The sequence below is a fragment of the Loxodonta africana genome, chromosome 17, assembly GCF_030014295.1.
Source record: "Loxodonta africana isolate mLoxAfr1 chromosome 17, mLoxAfr1.hap2, whole genome shotgun sequence".
NCBI lineage: Eukaryota > Metazoa > Chordata > Mammalia > Proboscidea > Elephantidae > Loxodonta > Loxodonta africana.
Window position 1 is genome coordinate 34,764,603 of NC_087358.1, and position 25,601 is coordinate 34,790,203.

At 38.5% G+C, this 25,601-nt stretch overlaps 2 protein-coding genes across 10 annotated transcripts in view; one reads left to right on the top strand and one right to left on the bottom strand.

Moving 5' to 3' along the window:
- The window catches only part of PIBF1 (progesterone immunomodulatory binding factor 1), a 231,565-nt gene extending 218,968 nt beyond the window's left edge, over positions 1 to 12,597 (bottom strand). For 6 of the 7 annotated variants that reach the window (XR_002785568.2, XM_010589415.3, XM_010589413.3 and 3 more), the window contains exons 1-2: positions 12,259 to 12,487; positions 10,751 to 11,051 (exon numbers count right to left, since the gene is read on the bottom strand). Coding sequence is in view for 6 of the 7 variants with exons in the window: in XM_010589415.3 (XP_010587717.2) it covers positions 10,751 to 11,002 (252 nt within the window). In the remaining variant the exon portion in view is untranslated. The other variant, XM_010589414.3, reaches the window with a different exon arrangement.
- Positions 12,598 to 12,651: 54 nt separating this feature from the next.
- Positions 12,652 to 25,601, top strand: part of DIS3 (DIS3 homolog, exosome endoribonuclease and 3'-5' exoribonuclease) — a 35,298-nt gene continuing 22,348 nt past the window's right edge. For 2 of the 3 annotated variants that reach the window (XM_003409436.4, XM_064270045.1), the window contains exons 1-11: positions 12,652 to 13,003; positions 13,619 to 13,776; positions 15,039 to 15,232; positions 15,874 to 15,947; positions 19,470 to 19,637; positions 21,047 to 21,211; positions 22,370 to 22,483; positions 22,615 to 22,752; positions 23,581 to 23,727; positions 24,107 to 24,223; positions 24,476 to 24,577. In XM_003409436.4, the coding sequence (XP_003409484.2) occupies positions 12,776 to 13,003; positions 13,619 to 13,776; positions 15,039 to 15,232; positions 15,874 to 15,947; positions 19,470 to 19,637; positions 21,047 to 21,211; positions 22,370 to 22,483; positions 22,615 to 22,752; positions 23,581 to 23,727; positions 24,107 to 24,223; positions 24,476 to 24,577 (1,605 nt within the window). In that variant the 5' untranslated portion in view covers positions 12,652 to 12,775. Of the gene's footprint in view, positions 13,004 to 13,280; positions 13,337 to 13,618; positions 13,777 to 15,038; positions 15,233 to 15,873; positions 15,948 to 19,469; positions 19,638 to 21,046; positions 21,212 to 22,369; positions 22,484 to 22,614; positions 22,753 to 23,580; positions 23,728 to 24,106; positions 24,224 to 24,475; positions 24,578 to 25,601 lie in introns of those variants that run through there. The other variant, XM_064270046.1, reaches the window with a different exon arrangement.

Consider the following 25,601-nt stretch of genomic DNA (forward strand, 5'->3'; position numbering starts at 1 on the left):
GGGCGTTACTGAGAACGTAAGTTAAAAAATTCTTAATATCATCATAAATAATCAAATCAAAGCCAGTTTTAAGTCCAATATGTGATTTTAAATACGTAGAAACCAGTGTTTTTCCTCTCTGCATTTAGTAAAGCAAAGCACTCTGGAGTACCACTGAAACCATTTGCTTCTTTGTTGAAAGATAATTTTTCTAGGGAGGCAATGCTACGATATGTCCGCTTTTTCAAATACGACATCATTGCTAGTAGTCGCAAATCAGAATGTGTGATTACCGTTAAGAAAATGAAGTTAGATTGTTTTTTATATAGACACTGATTTCAGAAGAACTCTGTTGCAGTGGTACTGGTGACGTAATTGTTTATTTCTTTGTAATATGGCCTCTCCTAGGACATGAAAAACTGAGAAGACCTGAAGCATCTGTGTGTTTCTAGTTAACCTGACAACCACTGATTTGTTTCTGTCACTCTAACTTTGCCTTTTCTAGAATTTCATATTAAAGTAATCAACCCAAACCCAATGCCGTCAAGTTGATTCTGACTCACAGCGACCCTATGGGCCAGAGGAGAACTGCCCCATAGAGTTTCCAAGGAGCGCCTGGTGGATCTGAACTGCCAACCCTTTGGTTAGCAGCTGTAGCACTTAACCACTATACCACCAGGGTTTCCTATTAAAGTGATCAGGCTACATATAAAGTCTTTTGTGTCTGGCTTCTGTAACTTTGAAAATTCATCCATGCTGCTGTGTGTATCACTAGTTTGTTCTTCTTTTCCCACTGAGTTGAATAGCATTCTATATACATATATATGCTGCAATTTGTTTTATCTATTTACCAGTTTTTAGCTATTTTGGATACAGTTGGTATGAACATTCACATATGCACCTTTGTGAATTTCCGGAGTGGTTGCACCATTTTGCATTCCACCTCTATATGAGTTCCAGCTGCTTCATATCTTTGCAAAGCTTTTTAATGTCTATCTTTAATGTTAGCCATTCTATAGGTACGTAGCAGTGCTGCACTGTGGTTTTAATTTCCATTTCCCTAATAACTAATGAAAAGAGCCATGGTGGTGAAACATTTAAGCACTCAGCTGCTAACAGAAAGGCTGGTGGTTTGAACCCACCAGGCGGCTCCATGGGAAAAAGACCTGGCGATCTGCTTCCACAAAGATTGTTGTTGTTGTATACCACCATAGAGTCAATTTTCAACTAATAGCAACCCTATGTGACAAAGCAGAACTTCCCCACAGGACAGAACTGCCCTGGTAAGTTTCTCTTTCTACATTGGAAGCTCCTGTAAGTTTTATGGTTCTTAGCTCTAATGTTCAAGTCTATGGTCCATTTTGAGCTAAGGGTAGAAGTTCATCCTTTGGCATATGGATATCTAATAGTTCCAGCACATCCACTGAAAAGGTTCTCCTTTCTTGATTTGAATGATCAATCTACTGAAGGTTAAATGATGATATAAATATGGGTCCATTTGGGACTCTCTTAGTCTGTTTGGTTCATCTATGTGTCTATCATCATACCAGCACCAAACTTTCTTAATTACGTAGCTTTACAGTATGTCTTGAAATCACATAGTGCAAGTCTTCCAACTTTGTTATTTTTCATAATTATTTTGGCTACTCTAGATCCTTTGACTAACCATATAAATTTTCCAATAACCTTACTATTGTCTACGAAAGAACCTGCTGGGATTTTGGTTGGGGTTACATTAAATGTACAGATCGATGTAGGGAGAATTGACACCTTAACGATATTGAGTCTTCTAATCCCTGACCATGCTATGTATCTACTTTAATTTGGTCTTTATAAATTTCCATCAGCAATGTTTTATAGTTTTCAATATACATGTATTACACATATTTTGCTAAACTTATCTTGAAGCATTTTATGATTTTTTATCTATTTAAATTCCAATTGTCTGATGCTAATATAGGGCAATGCAACTGACTTTTGTATATTGACCTTGCATCCTTCAATTTTGCTGAAGCCACTTATTAGTTTTAGTAGCTTTCTTGTAAATCCTTGAGGATCTTGTACATAGACATCATGTCTTCTGTGAACAAAGTTTTAATTCTTCTTTTCCACCTTATATCATTTTTCGTTCAATGCAATTTTAATAAAAATTCCAGCAGGGATTTTTGTTGTCCTCAACAAGCTGGTTCTAAAATGTCTATGAAAGATGCTGAAGAAGGAAAAGTAAAACAGGTATTTGATAACAGAAAAATACACTGTGGCAAAGATTGGTTGGATGTTCACCAAATCCATTTTGTCTTCCTTCGCATACAGCCAAACTGTCTTCCCAAACCCCTTCTCATTTAGGCGGAACCATGTGGCTAGTTTTTGTCAATGGAATGTTGGTGGAAAAAACTAGTTATAGTTCTGGACAGTTAAAAGCGTATAAACTTTCTTCATACTCACTCTCTTTTCCTTTCCTGATGGCCCTCGAGGCCATATGCCAAAGATGACGGCAATACCATCAAAGATGGAAGGTATCTGGATCTATGAGTCACCACTTGTAGAAGACTCACCAGAGAGGGTGTGTGGAACATCCCCCATTGGTCTTTGAGTAGGAAACTCAATGAGATACGGGGTTTGTTACATTAGTCAGCCTATCTGACTTTTACCATCACTATAATTTTATAAAGAGAGATGCCCTAATGATGTCCTTTTTTTGGCCATCAAAGCTACAAAATAATAAGCATTCATAGCCACCTCTCCTGTGTAAATGGAAAAAGTGTCCCTGCTCTTCCTAAAATCCAATCCTTAATACATTCAAGCTATTCCCTCTTTCATTGTCAAATTCCTTTCCTGGATCATTCCTACCATCACGCAAAATGTTCAATATCCCATTTCAAAACACAACAAACAACATTCCTTCGATGACAAAACTTCCTTTGCTACAGCACCATTCCTCTGCTCGCCTTCCGAGCAAAACCTCAATACACTTGTCTTACACCATTCCAGTGCAACTGTTCTTGTCAAAGGTATGAGTCACTTCCACAATGCCAGTTCGATAGTTATTCTTGTATATTTATCTTACTTGATTTTTTAGCATGACTTGACAGAGCTGACCATTTTGTCTTCCTTTGTTTTCTATGATACTACTCTCTGATTTTCCTCCTAACTCACTGGACACTCTTAAGTTTCTCAGTCTTCTTTGCTAGATTCTTTTCCTTTATCCCACTTCTAACTGTTGGACTGCCCCTTGGTTTTGGACCCTCTTCTCTCACTAGGTAATACTATCCAATCCCATGGTTTAAATGCCATTTATATGCCATGTGTATTTTATATACATATTTCTAGTCACAGACTCTCCTCTAAATTCTAATTTCATTTAGGAGTCTAGCAGGAATCTAAAATTTAACACGTTCAAAACAGAATTTATATTGTAACTCCCAACTTTTCATTTCTTAGTAAATAGCTCTAGTAGATGATGCTAAAAACTTAAGATTCTTACATTTAGATTATTTGCAATAGCTTGTCTACTGTTTCAACCCCATCTGCCCTCAGTCTATCACATCAGTAATATTTTGAATACAAAAATCAAGACATGTAACTCTGAGCACAAGCGTAAACCAACTGCCTAAAATCTGCCAATGGCCCCCCGACTACATAATCTAAAGCAAGGGTTAGAAAATGATGGCCATGGGCCAAATCCAGCCCATATCCAATTTCTGTGCAGCCTACGAGCTAAGACTAGATCTTCAATTTTTAAAGAATATATTAAAAAAAAAAAAAAGGCAGAACAAAGAAGAATATGTGATAGACCATATGTGGCCCACAAAATCTAAAATATTTACGATCTGGCTCTTTACAGAAAGAGTTTGGTGACTCTTTATCTAAAGGAGAAAATCCACACTGCTAAGTCACTCTATGTCATATGACCTCTGAAGATACCGTTTGATTGTTGATCACTTCTCTCCTGTGAGTGTAACCTCCATAAAAAAAGGACTGTCCTATTCATTGCTATTATACCTCAGCAGCATGTCTCATAAACATCTTCAATCAATAAATAATATGATTTTCCACAGTTTTCACTATTAATATTTTGCAAGTCAAGAATACTGTTAGCACAAGGAGAGAAACTACTACTTTTTTCTAAGGCTTATAACTTTTAAAATTTGAACTGCCTTCTAAATTAAATCCCTTTACTCAGTGGCAATCAGGCTGGGAAGATGCACTCCATCTCCCACAGATCTCTAATGAGAGATGAACAAAAAGAGTTTTGCTATTTAAAAATAGATGGCTAAAGAGAATGAAGAGTAAAGGAATAAAGAAATGAGTAAGGAAGAGGACAGCACCAACACACACACACACACAAAAAAAATCGTAGCAACCTCATGTGTGCAGAGCAGAACTGTTCCACAGAGTTTTCAAGACTGTAACCTTTAGAAGCAGTTTGGGAGACCTGTCTTCCAAGGTGCCTCTGGGTGGTTTCAAACTGTCAACCTTTCCACTGATAGTCAAGCACTTGACCATTTGCAACACATGGGGTCAGTATGATTCAGAATCAGCTCAGCGGCAACTGACAACAACAACAAAAAAACACGCTGCCATCAAGTCCATTTCGATTCATGGTGACGCCACTGGGATACAGGCTAATATATAGGATTTTTTGGGCTATAATCTTTACAGAAGCAAATTGCCAGGCCTTTTTTCCACAACACCACTAGGTGGGTTTGAACTGACAACCTTTAGCAGTCAAGCATAAACCATGTGCAACACCGAGGGAAATTTTAGGCAGCAATAGATAGAGATAAAAAGAGTGAAACCTAATAATTATACAGAAAGTTTGATCTGAATTTCTAAATTCTCTTAGTAAGCAGCTGAGTGGAAATCGGGAATCAATGCTTTTGAAGTGTTCTTTAACTTGTTCCTGTTTTTTACACATGGAGAAACCAAATCAACATGGGTCAAGACATTCCAATTAACTTAAACTATAAAAATGCCACGTGTATCTAAATATCTGTACTACTGCCATACCAGCATGGAAAGAGGTTAGATCACATGGGTTCACATATTTTCTAAGTAAAAAGACACTGATAAGTAAAGAAAACAAGTTACTCCCAGTATCAATTCTTCCCTTCTTTCTGATATAACCCTGATTTTTATTAGTGACAATCATGTGTTCATTAAAATTTATATTTCCCAGCTTCCTATCCTTAGGAGCTGGGTGTGATCATGCTACACAGTTTTAGCCAAAGTTTTGGGATTCTGGAAAAGCTCTTTAAAGGGAACTGATTCATCTGGCATATGCCCCCTTTTCCTATTACCTTTTTCCTTGTTTCTGCCTATAACACTGACACAATACTGGAGGTGGGTGTGCCATTCTGTGATTCTGAGGTAAAAAGCACATGCTAAAAACATCTGAGCACGTTAAAAGAAGCCTGGGTCCCTAACGACATCAAGGAAGAACTATATCAGATCCAAATTGCCTATATCCAAATTCTTGTTCTATCAGAGAACAAAATCCTTAACGTTTCTAAGCCACGGTTTCCACATCTCTTGCAACTAGCAGGCACCATTTTCCAAGTCTTTGGTATTAACAACTCTTAATCTCTGAAGCTCTGGACAACTAGTTTAATCTCTTTCCATAGCAGAAATACTTAAAATATTCATGAAAACTGGCCATTCAACATTGGAATGTTTCCAATGACAGGGAACTTAGTGACTTAAAATCAGGCCATTTAAAACAGTAACAAGTTTACATCCCGTACAAACTCACTTTTCCTGTGACTTCCAGGTATTATCATGTAGCTATATGGGTTTTTTTTTTATAGTCTAGTAAGGGAAACTTACGTTGTGTAACACTCAAGTGTGGTATTTTCATCTTTGCAGCCCTGATGCCCAATGCTTACAAAACACTAAGCTTGGAGAATGAACAACTGGCTAAAAAGACCATTCGCATCAGTTCCAGACTCACACCTTTTTTTTATATTAACATATCTGAAATTAGAATGTATCTTACAATCTAAGGCACATAATCGATGGTGTCTTAGGTTCAATGAATCACAGAAGACTAATTCTTTCATGTTCATTAGAAGCAAGGATGGCAAGGCTTCGTCTCACATACTTTGGACATATTATCAGGAGGGACCAGTCCCTGGAGAAGGATGTCATGCTTTGTAAAGTAGAGGGTCAGCGAAAAAGAAGACTCTCAACGAGATGGACTGACACAGTGGATTCAACATTGGGCTCAAACGTAATGATGGCGAGGATGGCGCAGGACTGGGCAGTGTTTCGTTCTGTAGCATATACGGTCGCTATGAGTCAGAACCAACTCGATGGCACCTAACAACAATTCTTTTATTATGCAATATTTCTTCATATATTTGACAGCAAACATCTTACCCCGAAAGGGTATCCAAATGGAACCTTAGGCAAAAAACTATGAGAATGCAGAGAAGGGCAGCTATTCCGGAGAGCAAGTCAGCAATACTTGATCAAATTAAGCATATATGAAATTCTACTATGGTACAGAAATTCTACTCCTTGGTATATATCGCAAAGAAATTTTCACACAGATCCAAAAGAAAAATGTCTAAAGGTGGCCAAGGTTGCTTGTGGAATAAGGAGTTGGAAGCAATCTGAATGGATATACATAGTGGAAGTGAATGGATAAATTGATAGATGTACACCACTGGAATTATGCAGGAGTTGGAAGCAAAGGACTAGATGTACACATAGACGAATGATTTTAAAAATAGCAGTTAGTGCGGGGGGGAACTATAGAAGAGATGAAATCTAAAACAAAACATGTATTTTATGCAAACTAATGATTTTTTTTAAATGATAAAAGATATCCACTTTTAAGAATACATGGAACAAAAGAACATTAAAATGGTTGCACAAAGAGAGGGAGGAATGCAAAATAAGCTATGAAAATAAAAAAGAATATATAAAAGACAGTAGCCTTGCAAGGATCAATGATGACTATATGCCATAAACTGAGAAATATGATTAATTCAATCTTCTACATTTGAAGTCCAAGTAGAAAGCCACAACACTAACAAACTGTGCTATGCACCACAGGAGTACGAAAACAATAATATAGAGCTGAATAAGTGTAGCTATTATTATTATTTATTAAGTACCAGGAATCACTGTATGAGTTCACATGCATTGATTAACAACTCTGTGAAGTAAATACTATCTATATCCTTATTTTACACAAAGTCAGGGAATAGAAAAGTTAAGGAATTGATCCAAGGTCAAAAACCAGGCTGAAATTCAAACCCAGACTGTGCACATCTAGAACTGCAGCTCTCATCTATTACATTAGAGTGTCTATCATGAAAAAGCCACCATTTCTATAATGTAAAGCTTACACTTTTAAAAAGGAGAGAAGCCATTTATGAACAAACACAATACAATTTGAAAACAAATAACAAAAAGGTGGCCAAACAAAACGTGAGTTTGGATGTGGTACACAGTAGTCACTTACAAAGTGTTAGAAGATTCACTTTTTAGAGTATGGGTTCTAGACTTCTTAAGTTTGAATCCTTCCTGGTTTCATCACTTCCATCTGAATGGCCTTGGGTATGCTATTAACTACTCTGTAGCTGTGTTTCATTAAGTGCCAAATGGGGTTTGGTCACTCATTTAACAAATAGTTGAGCACTTACTATCAGGCACAAGTCTGACTTACTCCATTGATTCATTTAATACTATGGGTCAGGCAAGATCCTCTTACAGAAGTACCCATACCTCAAGAGGGTTACTGTGAGGCTTAAATAAGATAATACATGAAAAGTTCTCAGGATGCTGTCTGGCAGAGTAAGCACTCAATTAATGTTAGCTACTAACATTTCTTTAAAATTTACTTGAACTAGTTCCTTATGTCATCAAAACTTGAGGTGTTGGACACTTCCTTATTTTCCTAGAGAGGCATGGTCAAGAAAGTTTTTCTACAAGCAGGACACTAATGAATGTTAGCATACATAACCCATTAACCTGTTGTGGTCGAGTTGATTCCAACTCATAGCGACCCTTTAGGACAGAGTAGAACTGCCCTATGTGGTTTCCAAGGAGTGCCTGGTAGATTCAAACTGCTGACCTTTTGGTAAGCAGCTGTAGCTCTTAACCACTACGCCACCAGGGTTTTCATAGACAAAAGCAAAAGTAAGGACTGACTTAGGAGAAGGTACATCTGAAACGAAAAAATGCAGAAGAGGGCAGAGAGTAGAAAAACCTGGGACAAAGAGTAAAAGTGGAGGATTTACTATTAGAAAGAAAACACCTCATCAGAGACAGAAATAAGAATAAAGAACTGTCTCCTGTCTTTCTGAAATTACTGTACATTTCCTACAGCTAGTGACTACTTTACCAGATCTTATACACAATACTCTGTAACTGTGAATAACCACAGAACAGGACAGAAAAACAAGGACCATCCTTGGTATTGCCACGGCAAACGCCACTTGCTGAAGACTGTACGTAGTATCTGAATCTAAGATCCCTGGCTTCTTAATGTAAGTCTCTAGGTGAGAAAATCAGTTCAGCACTCGACTGTTAACCAAAAGGTTGGCAGCTGGAACCCACCCAGAGGCCTTTGAAAGAAAAGGCCCGATGATCTGCTTCTGGACATTCACAGCCCTGAACGCCCTACAGTGTGCACTTCTGCTCTGCCTGTGTGGGGTCGCTGTGAGTCAAGATCTACTCGACAGCAATTGGTTTTTCGGTTTTGGGTTCTTAACAGATGCAGTACCTATCGAATTAGGATTTCCCCCACCCTAAATAACTTTTTTTTTTAAATAACAGAAATAATTACAACAAAAGAATAGAAGACAGAACAAAAACTCCACGATAGAGGATACAGATTCAACAACTTAATGATCTCAATTCTCCCCATCAAGGTAGTCACATCAGGGTTAGTTTTCAATGAAGCAGAAAAGATTGTGGCTAGAATATAAACCTAAGACAACATTCTCACACTACCTAGAATTTTTAAATTGAGTCTATCTAGTGTTTTTTTTAGTGCGAGCACTACAGGAGACACTTCACGAGAGTAATTCACCTCGGCTACAGCCACACCTGTCTGTCAGTGGAAGCGTGCACGCTGCTATGATGCTGAACAGGTTTCAGCCAAGCTTCCAGACTAAGACAAACCAAGAAGAAAAGCCTGGTGATCTATTTTTGAAAATTAGTCAATGAAAACCCTGTGAATCACACAGGTTGGATCTGCAAGCTACCATGGTATTATGGACTGTGTCCCCCGAAAATGTATGTTGTAAATCCTAACCCCTACACGTGGTATAATTCCATTTGGGAATGGGTCGTCTTTGCTACGTTAACGAGACAGGATTAGTATAGGGTGAGTCTTGAGTCAATCTCTTTTGAGACATGAAAGAAATTAAACAAACTGGCGAAAGAAGCAGAGATAGGGGAAGAGAGATGCCAAACCACATGAAGACTCAGGAGCATAAGCTCAGAAGAGACAAAGACCTTCCTCTAGAGCCGACAGAGAGAGAAAGCCTTACCCTACAGCCGTGCCCTGAATTCGGACTTCTAACCTCCTAAACTGTGAGCAGATTGGTTTGTTAAAGCCACTCACTTGTGTTGTTATAGCAGCACTAAATAACAAAGACACATGGGGATGACACAGGACCAGGCAGCTTTTCATTCTGTTGTGTATGGAGTCGCCCTAAATTGGGGGCCAGCTGGATACCAGCTAACAATACAACAACTAACTTTAAATGACCCCTTCTTTCAGTATTCTTTTATTTGGTAAACAAATAATTTTCCCCTACCTATTAACAAAAATAAACTTTTCAACTTCACATCACAGATGTTATTGCTACTGTGTGCTACTGAGTTGATTCTGACTCACAGTGACCCTAAAGGCAGAGGAAAACTGCCCCATAGGGTTTCCTAGGCTGAAATCTCTACGGGAGCAGATCGCCATGTTAGATCACATATACCCAAAACCCAAACTCACTGCTGTTGAGTCGATTCCAACTCACAGTGACCCTACTGGACAGAGGAGAACTGCCCCATAGGGTTTCCAAGGAGTGGGTGATAGATTCAATTTGTTGATCTTTTTTTTGGTTAGCAGCTGAGCTCTTAACCACTACACGACCAAAGCTCCCCAGATGACATATAAAAAAATCAAACCCAAATCCACTGCCGTGGAGTCGATTCCGACTCATAGCGATACTATCGGACAGAGCAGAACTGCCCCATAGGGTTTCCAAGGAGCAGCTGGTGGATTCGATCTGCTGACCTTTTGGTTAGCAGCTGTAGCTCTTAACCACTACGCCACCACGGCTCCCAGATTACAGATAAAACCAAGCCAATCCTGTTGCCGTTGATTCTGACCCACAGCGACCCTACAGGGCAGAGTAGAACTGCCCCATAGGATTTCCAAGGCGTGCCTGGTGGATATGAACTGCTAACCTTTTGGTTAGCAGCCATAGTTGTTAACCACTACGCCAGGGTTTCCAGATCACTTATAAACCAAAACCAAACCCAGTGCCATCGAGTCGATTCTGACTCATAGCGACCCTATAGGACAGAGTAGAACTGCCCCACAGAGTTTCCAAGGAGCGCCTGGCGGATCTGAACTGCCGATCCTTTGGTTAGCAGCCATAGTTGTTAACCACGACGCCAGGGTTTCCAAATCACGTATAGATAAATCTAATTCGCTAGGAGTCCAAGTCGACTCGACAGCACTTAACAACGATTCTTATTTATCTGCAGTTTCAATATAATAAATCATACAGATAACATTTGCACCTAATCTTACCTTTGTAAGATAATCCATTTTCAAATTGTCGATCATCATGTTTTTCTGGGATAGTTCTATTTTCAGTAACTGAATATTATGAAGTAATTCTTTCCGTTCAATTAGCTGCCTGGTGATTTTGATTTTACCATCTCTCTCTTCTGACGAGGAAACATCATCTGTAGGTACTGTCGTTTCTAAACTAATATCTTCAGATTCCAAAGAACTAGAGACGTTCACTTTTTTTGACTCCTTAGGAATTTTTCGAGACATCTTTATCGTTATGGGTCAGTTTTTGTCTCTAAAATTCAATTTCAACTCTCTGTAAATAAAAAATAATAATTTAAATGTGCTCATTCACTACAGAAAACAAAACGATAACGAAAACATGAAACGATACTAAGAATTCCCAAGTACTTGTTAGACAATCTGGAAGACCCAACATCTAGGACAGATTACTGGAGTGAGTGCTCAAATCAAACATGTTGTTGTTAGGTGCCATCTGAGTAACGCTCGAACTCATATCGACCCTACAGTACAAAGCAGAATTGCCCTGTAGAGTTTCCAAGGAGCAGCTGGTGTATTTGAACTGCCGACCTTTTGGATAGCAGCCGAGCTCTTAACCACTACCCCACCAGGGCTGCAAATCAAACATATAGTCATTAAAACCCAACTGTGGAATAAAAGTCCCGGTTTCTGGGCAAAGGAATTGTTCCTGGAGGAAATAAAGAATTGTATACTTGTCAAGATAAAAGACAAAGCCCTAAATCATTATTACTCAAGAATGCTCCTAATAAAGGCAACACATGTTCCAGGAAAAACCACTTCTGAGTTGGTCAGGGGAAGGCTATATAGACGCAGGACTTAAAATCTTGAAGGATTTATGTACGTATGGTAAAAAAGGAAAAGCATGAGGTATAGAGATGGTGAAAACATAAAACAACATGAGAAGATAGCAGTAGTCTCGCTAGGGCAAAGTCTTTGTGAATTTGAGCAGTGACTCCTTCCATTCCCTAAACATAAATGCACACACACAACCTTCAAGACCCTTGGGACAAGTCTGTGGAGGACCCTAAACAGCAAAGTACGTTTGGGTTTTATTCTACAGGCAATGGAACATCGCTAAATATTTTTAATATAGGGAAACAGCGCTATAAAAACTTTTGTAGACTACCCAAATAGCATAATGAAAACAAGGTGGAAGAGAAAAACTCAAGTACGCTAGGATTTTTTGCAACTCCTTTGTTTTAATACTACGCGATATAATAAATTTCTCGTGGTATTACAGACTTCAATTTTTCCTAAGGCAGTGAATGATTAGAAAAGAGGTGTGTGAAGAGAAAACGGTAAGAACTTCCGTAGTTAACCCTCCTTTTTGAAGGAAAAAGAGAAATGAAAGGTGAAATAAAGGGCAGATAACATCTCCTGGACTACGTAGGATCGGACACTCAGAGAATAAGCCCCAAATTGGTAGCATCGGATGATTCCTTGCCCCGTGCAGGAAAAGAAGATCGATCGCCGCAAACTACCTCGAAAGCTTCAATTATTCCACGTCGAAGGCTAGACCAACCGCCACCGCGAAAGCGTTTCCAGTCTGCAGTTCCGGGCGCAGCCCCCCAGCGAGCGCTCTCAGAGCCAGGGACCGTTAGGATCCGTAACCAAGACAACCATTTCCGCGCCCCGGGGAGGACGGAAGAAGCGGCAGCCCTCGCTGCCGGAACTCAGCTCTCCCGGGTCTGCAGAGGTTCCGCAAGCAACGCATACCTGGCGCCGGAGTCCAACGGCAGGCCCCTCCCAGACACGGGCGGAAACGGCTCCGGGCTCCGCCCATCCCACCGGGGTCTTCGCCTCTGCCCAATCCTCACGGACCTATACAGAGCCAACCAACATCAGTCTCGACATTTTCTCGCGAGCGTTGTTTACCAATACTCTCGAGCGGGAAGGGGCGAACTTCGGGTTGAGGCATAGTTGTGCGAGAGCTCCTTTCTTGATTTTTTTTTCCGGAAGAGTACTGCCGGCGTTTTGGGTTCAGCGCCTCGAGACAAAATGCTGAAGTCCAAAACTTTCTTAAAAAAGACGCGGGCAGGCGGCGTGATGAAGATTGTGCGTGAGCACTACCTGCGGGACGATATCGGATGTGGTACGACCGGGTGCGCAGCGTGCGGCGGGGCGCACGAGGGGCCAGCCCTCGAGCCGCAGCCCCAAGACCCGGCGAGCAGCCTCTGCCCCCAGCCGCACTACTTGCTGCCTGACACCAACGTGCTGCTTCACCAGGTGCGCTGGAGGGTGGGCGTTGGGCATCGCGGGCCCACCAGGATGAGACCCCTTTGCTGGTGACAGGAAAACTGAGGTCCAGGGAGAAGCGCTTGGGCAACATGACATGCCTAAACATGCCTAAGTGAGAGGCAGAACTTACCAGGAATCACACCTCCTGTCCTCCAGCCCGAGGTTCCTTTCCTTGTGCTGTTCCCTCGCCCCACCCCTTGGGTCGTAAGAAGTTTAGACACGTAATATTCTAACTCCTGGTGTCTCTTCTGCCTTAGATTGTAATTGGAGGCCGGAGACCTGGGCTTCTGTAGCCTCCAGCCTGCAACCCCCAGGCAGCTTGTAAGTGCCTGCGAAAGAAAACGATGTGGGCCAACGTTTTTATTAATGGGTTTAATTCTACCAAGTTTTATAATCGGTCTGTTTACGTGTACCCTTCTCTAATAAACTCGAAGGGTTGAATGACCGTTGTCAGTTTTTCTGTAGCAAAACTGCTCGTTGGGTTAATGGATAATCCGAGTTTTTAAGCTGAATGGGTTTTATGTTTGAAAAAACAATATGTAGTTTAACATAGTGAAGAATTAACATAGTGAAGAATTAACTTTTAATTTTTTTCTTTTTAAGATCGATGTTCTTGAGGATCCTGCCATCAGGAATGTAATTGTGTTACAAACAGTTCTCCAAGAAGTGAGAAGTAGGAGTGCCCCGGTTTATAAACGAATCCGAGATGTGACTAATAATCATGAGAAGCATTTCTATACATTCACTAATGAGCACCATAGGTAGGGGGAAATTCTCTTAAATTTCAAAAAACCATAAAATTAGCCAGACATGGGGAAGGATTTGTGGGAGTAATTTGTGTAATCGTCAGAATGTGTGCAGAAAATAATGCCAAGTGAACCTCGCTGAGATCCCGTAGTCATTGATGAGGCCAAGACTAGAATATAGGGCTTCTGACTCCTAGGCCACAGTGGGTACTTTTAGTTCCAAAATGGTTTTTGTTTTGAATTGGTTTTATCATAAGTTGAGCAATAGAATCTTGGAAGATGAGATTTGGCCAAGGAGTACCGTTTTATGTGAATAATCATCATAGGAAAATAACCATCATAAGGATAACCTGTGAGGGTGAGACTTAAAAATATAAAGTAGATTTATGTAGGGTGGGAAGGTAATAGGAATTCCTTGATTAAAAAAAAAAGTATTTTACTGTGATAAACTATATGTGACAAAACTTACCGTTTTTTAGTGTACAATTTAGTGGCATTAAGTATATTTGCAGCATTGTACAGTCATCGCCACCACCTGTTTACAAAACTTTTCCATCACCCCAAACAGAACCTCTGTACCCATTAAGCAGTAACTCCCACCATCTCCAGCGTTTGGTAAACCTCAGTCCTTCTGTCTCTATGAATATGCCTGTTCTAGATAATTCATGTAAGTGGAATTATGCAACATTTGCCCCTTTATGACTACCTTATTTCACTTAGCATAATGTTTTCAAGAGGACAGGCATAGAAGGAATATGCAGTCATATCTGTGTCTGGTCCTTCGGTCTTTAGATAGCCCCTGCCATTTATTGAATGTTACCATGGATGATACCATGGGTGATGTACATCTATTATCTATTTAATGCCTTTGGAATCATATGGTCATAATTATCTAATATTATTTGTAGTTTTTAGGAGTTGCTGTTAATCTGCAGTTAGAAAGTATAACCATCATAGTATTTTCTTTCAACAAACTTGAGATTATTTTATGTCCCAAGAGTGTAAAAACTGATCTTGAATTTCTCATTCTTTTTTTCCCATCGAACAACATGATTTTCTTTTCCAAGCCAATTGTTTTAAAAGTATAACTATGAGGGTCCTATTTATTTCTTCTCTGAGGTATAATTCTGAATACATTCAAGAGAAAACAGCAGGATATATCATTGATTTTTAAGTTTAGCTGTTGTTAAGCATTTATGTCCTACCAGTTTTTAAATATCCCTGTTCTATTGGTTGTTTTCCTTTCATTTCATTTTTTTCCATCTCTTTACATTTAGAGAAACCTATGTAGAACAAGAACAGGGAGAAAATGCTAATGACAGAAATGATAGAGCTATTCGAGTGGCAGCGAAATGGTACAATGAACATTTGAAGAAAATGTCAGCAGAGAATCAGCTGCAAGTTATCTTCATAACAAATGACAGGAAGAACAAAGAGAAAGCTGTAGAAGAAGGGATACCAGCTTTCACATGTAAGTCTAAATGTAGTCATTAGTGCATGTTTGCAAGTGCCTATAAAACTTATTGTCAGACCCATGTTCAGATGTTCACTTAACTAGTATTTGCATAGTCTTGTATAACTTCACAGAGAGCCCAGTTGGCGCAGTGATTAAGTGCTCAGCTCCTAACCGAAAGATCAGCAGTTCCAACCTACCAGCCACTCCCCAGGAGAAAGATGTGGCAGTCTGCTTGCATAAAGATTTGTAGTCTTGGAAACTCTATTGGGCAGTTCTACTCTGTCCTGTAGGGTCGCTATGAGTCAGAGTTGAGTCAATGGCAGTGGGTTTGTTTTTTGGGGGTATAAGTTCATATCACATTTTTGCATTTTTTAATTTTTCGGAGTTTTTAAGCTAAGTGAGTTTTGGTGCCCAGTTGCTGTTAGTTTTCTCCCCACTATTTGTATTTGGCTTAGCAATAAAAGTTCATAGATATACTTGACCATTGCCTATGCTTAAACATGATCACACCAATGGATTCCCCCTACCCCAAAAAGAAAATTGACAGATGTACTGTCACAAACAAGATTACCCATGCTTTTTTGTATCTAAGGAAATTAAAAAAAAAAAAGAAAAAACCTTGTATTTATCAAGAACAACATAAACTTATTTTTCAGGTGAAGAATACGTAAAGAGCCTAACTGCTAACCCTGAACTCATAGATCGTCTTGCTTGTTTGTCTGAAGAAGGGGTATGTTTGGGTTTGTTTTGGAAAAGTGAAAATATTAAAATAACCACTTTGGGATATTAGGCTTATAGTTACCAAATTTAAACATTGGAATATTGGTGGGTATTTTTAGTTTTTTTTTTTATCTTAGTTACCTAGTGCTGCAGCAACAAAAATACAAGTGGGTGGCTTTAAAAAAAAGTAATTTAGTTTGACACAGTTTTGGAGGTTAGGAGTCTGAATTTAAGGAGAAAAATCATTCCTTGTCTCTTTCAGCTTCTGGCAGCCCTGGATGTCTCTTGGCCTTCCTTGGCTTGTAGATGGCACCTTATACAGAGTCTTTCTAGTGGGTGTCTCTGTGTCTATTCTGCTCTTTTTCTTATAAAACAACACTCAGAAGATTTGGGATCCACCCTGTTTTACTGTGACCTCATTGACATCACAAAAGAAATCCTGTATTTCCCATCAGGGTCATATTCACAAGTACAGGGATTAGAAATTCAGCATATCACTTTGGGGGACACAGTTCAGTCCATAGTAGTGGATAAATTGGTATTAGAATAGGAAATGGATTATAAACAACAAGAGTGACTGTAACAGACCCATCAAAATGTCATTCTTAAGAGCTGATTTTCTAAAATAGTGTTGTTCACTGATATAGCCCTAGCAACCTGAGTAGAATCTGGCATATAGTGGCACTCTTCGTTGAATGAATAAATGATGTGTGAATAATTAGTAGATGGTTGACAAATGAAAAGGAAGCAACAGAATGTAACAACAATTACAATAGAAGGTACGGCAGGCAGAGATCATAAAGCCCAAAGAAGGATAAAAGGAAGTCATAAGATGAGGTAGAATGGGAAAAATAATGAGGACCTAGAATTTGTTGTGTAGGTCATTAATTTTTAGAGTGAGTTTTCCTTTCTCTTGAGTATCTATCTACCTAGGAATGGAATTGCTGGGTTTTGTGGTAGCTCTTTAAACTTTTTAAGGAACTGCCAAATTGTTTTCCAAAGTGACTATACCATTTTACATTCCCACCAGCAATGTGTAAAGGCTCCAATTTCTCCACATCCTTGCTATCACTTGTTGTTGTATCTCTTTTTGATTCTAGTCATCGTGGTGGGTATGAAGTAGTATCTCATTGTGATTTTGATTAGTATTTCCCTAATGGTTAATAATATTGAGCGTCTTTTCATGTGCTTATTGGCTGTTTGTGTTTTTTTTTTTTTTATAAATGTTTATTCAAGCTCTTTGACCATCTTTAAATTTGGTTGTCTTTTTTTTTTTTTTTTACTGAATTATAAGAATTCCTTATGTATTCTTGCATAAGAATATACATTATCAGGTATAAGATTTGCAAATATTTCCTCCCTGGCCGCCTATTTTGTAAAGGGCCAGGTAGTAAAACAGTCATCGGCAGACAAACAAATGTGCATGGCTGTGTTCCAATGAAACTTTATTTAACAAATACAAATTGTGGGCCAGATTTGGTCCACAGGCCATAAATTACCATTTCCTGATCTAGGGAATGAGTGTACATAGAAAAGGGAAGAGGATCAGGAACTGAGCCCTTGGGCACGCCAGTATTTGGAAGTTGGAAGGATGAGGAGGAACCCACGAGAGAACTAAGAAGAAAACTAAGTGAATATGAAATTCTTTTAAACCAAGTACAGAAAGGAAGAGGGGGTAACCATCTATGTCAGACATTGCTCAAATAAATGAGGTCTGAGAACTGATGATTGGATTTAGCAATATGAAAGTTGTGAAGGGCCTTTCAAAAGTAGTTTGGTGGTAATGGGGAACAGAAGTCTGGCAGAAGTAGGTGAAAGAATGGGTAAAGAGAATTTAAAGATGGTGTTGTAGCACTTTCAGTAGTTTTTGCTGAGATGGGAAGGAGACAGATGGGCTTAGAGTTGGAGGGCAAGTGGGCCAAGAGAAGGTGGTTTCTGTTTGTTTTTAAGATGGGACTAAATAACAGAAGTAAATGTAGATAGAGTAAAGAAGAGGGCCTGTAATTGAACCATGGGGCACTTCACCGTTTAGAGATCAGGGGAGAGTTAGCAGAAGAACTGAAAGGAACTACCAATAAAAGACAGAAAACAGAGGAACGATAATGGGGATGTTAAAGTGTCTCAGGGAGGGCAAGATCAGTTTTTTTCCACTCTATTAAGACAGAATGGATCATTCAGTTTGCCAAGGTAGTATGTTATTTGTAATCTTGACAGTAGTGGTTTGTTGACTGAGGAAGGATATTGACTGGAGTGAATTCATGAGGGTGTGGAAATACAGAAGTAGATATATACAGCAGTTACAGACAACAGCGTTGTGGCATTTTGTTGTGAAGTGGAGCAAAGAATCAGTCCCATGTCTAGAAGGGGACCCAAATTTTATTTATTTTTAATAGCACATATTATCATAGTAAGTTTGGAGTCCCCGGGTGGCTTAAATGGTTAAGCACTCAGCTGCTAACTGAAAGGTTGGCGATTCAGATCTACCCAGAGGACCCTTGGAAGCAAGGCCTGGCTATGTATTTACAAAAGATCACAGCCATCGGAAACCCTGTGGAACACAGTTGTGCTCTGGAAAGCACAGGATTGCCGTGAGTTGGCATCAACTTGATGGCAACTGGTTTGGTTTTTTTGGTAGTATAAGTTTATGTAATGGTGGAAATGTTAGAGTAGAGAGGGAAAATTCTGATTCTGGTAAGAGAAGATAATTGCAGGATAAAGCTCTTGAATAGAGAAGAGGTGGTATGTGGTACTCAAGTTAAAGAAACGTTCAATGGAATGCAATGAATGCATTGTTACAGTAGAGAAAGCTGAGGTTTTGGTATAGCTATAAAAAAATTGGCAGATTCAGTTGCGGGGAGACAAAATAGTTTTCTATGGCTTGCTTTTAATTCTCAGTATGAGGATTGAGGTCATCACCTGAGAGTGAGAAGAGAAAACGGGAGTTGGAGAGTTTAGCAAAACGGGGAAAGTGTGACATCATCTTAAACAGTGGAAAATTACAGTAGGAAATTAGGAAGGACATTAAAAGAGCCAAGCAGGCAGGATTTGGGATATTGAGGTCTCTAAGGATCAAGACAAGTACTGTAGTAAATCTGAAGCAGTTCCCAGCCAACCTCTTATTTAAAATGGCCAAGGAAAAAAAATGCTTTTTTTTGTACTTACGGTAGCCCCAGTCTTCTCATGGATTTGAGGCTTCACATCAGCCTCTGCATCTCTACCTGCTCACTTGATCACTCAGCTACCAATGTTTATTTTGGGAGGGATGCAGTAGAAGAACACACAGAGTTTCTTAGTAATGCATCCGTGGCTAAACTCCTAAATGTAATTTAAGAAATGGAAATATTGATGTAAGTTGCCTTAAGAGTAGAAAACAACTTTTTTTTTCATTTTTATAGTCTCTCAAATGCATAGAGTTGTTTATACCATAATGAGATTTTTGTTTTGTTTTTTAATCACCTGATAGTGGTGATAGTTGTATATTGAGCATACAGAAGACTTACTAATTGCATCTTTTGGTTTGCTTATTTCACAGAATGAAATAGAAAGTGGAAAAGTAATATTTTCAGAACATCTTCCCTTAAGTAAGCTACAGCAAGGCATAAAATCTGGTACCTACCTTCAAGGAACATTCAGAGCTAGTAGGGAAAATTACTTAGAAGCTACAGTATGGGTGCATGGAGATGCGGAAGAAGACAAAGAGGCAAGTGCGCAGAGAAGTTCTGTACACACAGAAATGCTTTTTGTTCATTGTCTTTTTTTAATATTTAAAAATTTGTATGAGAATTTAATTTATCTTCCCAATTTATCATTTTGAAGGTAGTTATATGGGAGGTCACAGATACTTGTAGAGTTAATCACTTTTTCAGGAAACTGTTTATGGAAGAGAAGTTTCTAGTAGACTACTTTTTTTTTTTTAAATACTTTTTATTGTGCTTTAAGTGAAAGTTTACAAATCAAGTCAGCCTCTCACACAAAAACCCATATTCACCCTGCTGCACACTCCCAATTACTCTCCCCCTAATGAGACAGCCCGCTTTCTCCCTCTACTCTCTCTTTTCGTGTCCTTTTCGCCAGCTTCTAACTCCCTCCACCCTCTCATCTCCCCTCCAGGCAGGAGATGCCAACATAGCCTCAAGTGTCCACCTGATCCAAGAAGCTCACTCCTCACCTGCATCCCTCTCCAACCCATTGTCCAGTCCAATTCATGTCTAATAGACTGCTTTTAAGAGAATAAATGTCTAGAGTCAATCAAATAGTAAAAAACGGATGCTTCTGTTTTATGTATTATGACTGGTTATGGAAAGTAGCATTTGCACGGCATGTAATTGCTCCCGAGTGCTCCTCCCACCTTAAAACAAACAGCTGCTGTTTTGGGAGTGGTCACTATTTGCCAGGTACTCTTCTGACTGCTTTAAATGCTGCATTTTCACCTCATCCTATAAAAGTAGATACTCTTGTTTTCACTTTACCAATCAGGGCCCTGAAACTCAGAAAGGTTAAAGAATTTTCCCAATATCTCATACTACTAGTGTGTATCTATTTCCACATAGTGGAGCCATGAAAACAACCCATATTTTCTGATTCGTTTTTTTTTTTTACTTGATATTTTGATACTGAGAAATTGAGCCGAACTCAAAACCAAACCCACTGCCGTCGACTCGATTCCGACTCACAGCGACCCTATAGGACAAAGTAGAACTGGACTTAAAAAAAAAAAAAAAGGACTGAAGTGACTCCATATATGGATATATTCACACACACACATATGTGTATATGCCTGTGTGCACATATATACACTGTATATAAACCACCCCAAAACCCACCACCGTCGAATCGATTCTGACTCGCTGCTAACCGAAAGGTCGGCAGTTCGAATCCGCCAGGCACTCCTTGGAAACTCTATGGGGCAGTTTACTCTGTCCTATAGGGTCGCTATGAGACACGGTGTATGTATGTATGTATGTGTATATAATGTACAGACATATATGGAGGAGAAATAGTGATACATAGAGACAATCAGAGTATGTATAATAAACTTTTGTTAGGTTCCCTTCTCATGATTTTGCTATGAAAAATATTTGAGCACGTGTCATTTGCTCTTTTCTTCAGATAATCTTACAAGGACTTGGAAATTTAAACCGAGCTATCCATGAAGATATTGTGGCTGTGGAGCTTCTCCCCAGGAGTCAGTGGGTGGCCCCGTCTTCTGTGGTTTTACACGATGAAGGTCAGAATGAAGATAACATGGAGAGAGAAGAGGAGAGAGAAAGCATTGTATGAAACTAAGCAGCTTTTACCTTTTTTTGATCTATGTAGTTTGTGTTATTAATGTGCCAGCTTTGAAAAAGCTGAACAGGTTTTGTTACTTACAGATTTATCAAATAAAATTATAGTTCTGTAGGTTTAATACATGTTATACACATAGTTGGCTTTTTTTCCCTCTAAGCATTTAAGTAATTTCCCTTTAAATTAACTAAATGAATTTAAGTGCAAAAAGACTTATTAACTTGAGTATGAAACTATATTCTACTTGAAAGTATGTATATGATCTGATCTAGTGAGATCTAAGTAATCACAAATTTAAAATGTTCTGAAATGCTTTTATGTAATGTTAGAAAATTCTCTTAGTATACTAGATTTCTGGGCCCTTGTAATTATATATGTTTAATAATTCTTTCTCTGTTGGCATAATATTTATTATGAAGCAAATGCTTTCAGTTACTTCTTACCAATTAAAAAGGCTATCTGATATGACCTATTTAATTATTTCCTAATTTTATAATAACAAGAATATATAAATAATTGGAATTAGTAGGTCTTTTTTCTATAGATTATATTCAGTACTCTAGTATTTTATTGTAACTTTATCCTTGGAGAGCCCAGACGAGTGTTAGAGGTGAAATATTACAGCATCCTGATTATTTCTAGTAATAAACAGTATTTGGGTTTTTATTTTGCATAAAGAAGAACACTGAAGATCCATCTCCTTTTTAATGAATTCATAGAGGCTAAAAGGCAAGTCACTATGAGTCAGAATTGACTCGCTGGTACTGGGTTTTTTTTAAAAGGCAGGTAGTCATCCACACATCTAATTAGTACTTTAGTCTTTTAACTCCGAAGCCATATACATGTTTTAGTCAATAAATCCTCATATTAAAACTGGAAGGAGTTGAATTCTAACTTTTTTTTAGGTTTTATGTATATATATATATGTTTGTTTTTGTACTATTTTATTGTTATGAAGCTATTTAGAGTAGTTCGGTATGCTGTTGCCTAGAATTTTGAAGTACCAAGATTCTTTAGTTTTATGTCACAATTTAATGCCTGAATGTATTAGTATGCATATACATGTTCTAATTTTGGAGAGAAATTGCCTCATTACAATTAGAGGAGCAGTAACTGAAGATTTTTATTTTTGTTTTTAAATCTCAGCTTAAGACTGCTGTAAATGAAAAAATGTTAAAGCCTACAGGTAGAGTTGTTGGAATAATAAGAAGGAATTGGAGACCATATTGTGGTATGCTTTCCAAGTCTGATATTAAGGAGGTGAGTAAGGAACGTGTTGCCGTGTAATTAAAAAAATGCTGAACATTTAATAAAACGTAGCCCTCCCCGTGCCCCCATCCCCCAAATTCTTTTTTTTTTTCCGTTTTGGTAAATTTCTTTATTTTCGCCAGTCAAGAAGACATCTCTTTACACCTGCTGATAAGAGAATCCCTCGAATTCGGATAGAAACCAGACAGGCTTCCACGTTAGAAGGACGGAGAATTATTGTTGCTATTGATGGTTGGCCCAGAAATTCCAGATACCCAAATGTAAGCTTAAATTATTAATTCTATTTTAAGATATTTTATTAACTATTTGACAGTAAAATTGCTTTTTAATGAAAATAGAATCTACTTTTGTATAGAATTTGTAGTGAAGTTTAGAAATTTTTCATAATGCTACCTAATAAATAATATATCCAATTTGATGAAACTCTAATGTAAATCTTGTAGTTATTTTTGCCCAAATTTCCAACAAATTTTTATTGGTGATAACCATGAAAAAGATGTTTGGTATCTAAAAATCTGTTGCCGTCGAGTTAGTTCCAACTCATAGCAACCCTATATCTAAATAGATACTAGTAAATACATTTTGAAGCCACTGTATTTGAAACACTTTTTAAACTTAAAAGATAGTAGGAAACAAACAGATGTTTTGTGATTAATGAGATAGAATCAACTCAGTGGTAATGGGATTTGTGATTAGAAGAGATGAATCGTCACAAAGTCTCCATCATAAATCACCTGAATGGTCCTTTCGTGTTCAGTTTTGTTACCAAGAGGTTGCTTTTAAGAAGTTATGGGAACTCTTAGATATATTAGAAAACCAAACCCAGTGACATCGAGTCGATTCCGACTCATAGCGACCCTATAGGACAGGGTAGAACTGCCCCACAGAGTTTCCAAGGAGTGCCTGGTCGATTCGAACTGCCAGCCTTTTGGTTAGCAGCCATAGCTCTTAACCACTATGCCACCAGGGTTTCCTAGGTACATTAGAGTGGTATGTAAATGCTCAGAAATTTAATTTCATAATAAAATATAAATTGCCAAACCAAAAGCTGTAAAATATGCCTTTCTAAAAATACTTTTTGGTTTTAGGGACACTTTGTAAAAAATTTAGGTGATGCTGGAGATAAAGAGACGGAAACAGAAGTTCTGCTACTTGAACATGACGTTCCCCATCAGCCTTTCTCTCAGGCTGTTCTCAGCTTTCTGCCAAAGATGCCCTGGGCCATTACTGAGAAGGTAAGTTAAAAAATTCTTAATATCGTTGTAAATAATCAAAGCTAGTTTTGTTTAAGCCTGATAAAAAAACCTGATATGTGCTTTTAAATATGTAGAAACCATGGCATTTTTCCTCTCAGCACTTAGTTAGGTATAGCACTCTTGGGTACCACAGAAACCATTTGCTTCTTTATTGAAAGGCAGATTTTTCTAGAGGAGATGCTAGGATGTGTCAGCTTTTTCAAATGTTACGTAACTACTACTAGTTACAAATCATAATGTGTGATTATCATTAAGGAAATACAGATCTTTGTATAAACATTGTTGATCTCATGAAAACTCTGTTGCAGTAGTAGTGTCAAAGTAATTGTTGATTTCTTTGTTATATGGCATCATCCAGGACATGAAGTACCGAGAAGACCTGAGGCATCTGTGTGTTTGCAGTGTGGACCCACCAGGGTGTACTGATATAGATGATGCCCTACATTGTAGACAGCTTGAAAATGGAAATTTGGAGGTATTTGTATTGTAATGACTTTGTTAACCAAGTACAGTTCTGTTTTTGAGTTTATTTTCTTTTGAACCAGTATAGAATTTCTGTTTGTGATGACTCATGCCAAGTATAGTTACGGTTGCGAGAACTGATAGGCACGTGTCAAAGGTGACTGAGTCCTTTTTCGACTTAGCTAAGTTTGTTCGCATTAAAACTTCATCAATTCATTTACCCAGTTAAGCATATTGACACACCTTTTTATTTTTACCTTTTGAGGTTGGTGTTCACATTGCTGATGTCAGCCATTTCATTAGACCAGGAAATGCTTTGGATCAGGAGTCAGCCAGAAGAGGCACAACTGTGTATCTTTGTGAAAAGGTAAATAATGAGCTGATTTTAAATTGGAATGTTGATGCATACTTTTACTTTTTTTTTTATAATTTAATCTTTTTGTTGAGAATATAGAGAGTATACCAATTTACTTTTCTACATGTTGAATTCAGTGACATTGATTGCATTCTTCGAGTTATGCAGCCATTCTCACCCTCTTTTTCTTAGTTTTTCCTCCCTCATTAACATAAACTCACTGCCCCCTAAGGTTCCTATGTAACCTTCCATGTTGCTGGTGTCAGTTTGATCCCATATAGATAAAAGAGCACAGTGCTCAAGGCAGACATTCTTTTCAGTTAAGTTATTGTTTGGTTTTAAGAAGACTTCATGGGCTATTTTTGGTTTAAGGCTTAACGGTTTTCTCAGGGCAGTAGTTTCAGGAGTTCATCTAGCCTCCATGGCTCCAGAAAGTCTGGAGTGCATGAAAATTTGAAATTCTGTTTAAATTTTCCCCTTGTGATCAGGATTCTTATGCAGAATCTCTGATAAAAATGTTCAGTAGTGGTAGTTGGGCACCATCCAGTTCTGGTCTCACGGCAAAGGAGGCAGCTTTTCATGGAGGCAGTTAGCCACATGTTCCATATCCTCTTCCTATTCCTGACTCTCCTTCCTTTGTTGCTCTACCAGGCGCTCCTTGGAAACTCTGTGGGGCAGCTCTACCCTGTCCTGTAGAGTAGCTATGAGTCCAGATAAGTAGAGACCAATTATTGTGCCTCAAATGGCCGCTCACAAGCTTTTAAGACCCCAGGCACTACCCAGCGAACTACGAGGTAGAACAGAAGGACTGAACATGTTATTAGGCCGTGAAACCATGACCCTAAACCTGTATGTGCATATAATTTATTTTTAATAATAAAGTTATCTGAAGTGTTTCTTGAGGAAAGAATTTAGTGAAACTCGGTAGATAACTATTAAATTAATTGTACATAGCTATTTTGTAACAATCATGGGCACTTTTGAAATTTGACAGTCATAGTTTCGGATAGCTAAAGGAAATACATAGCATAGAATG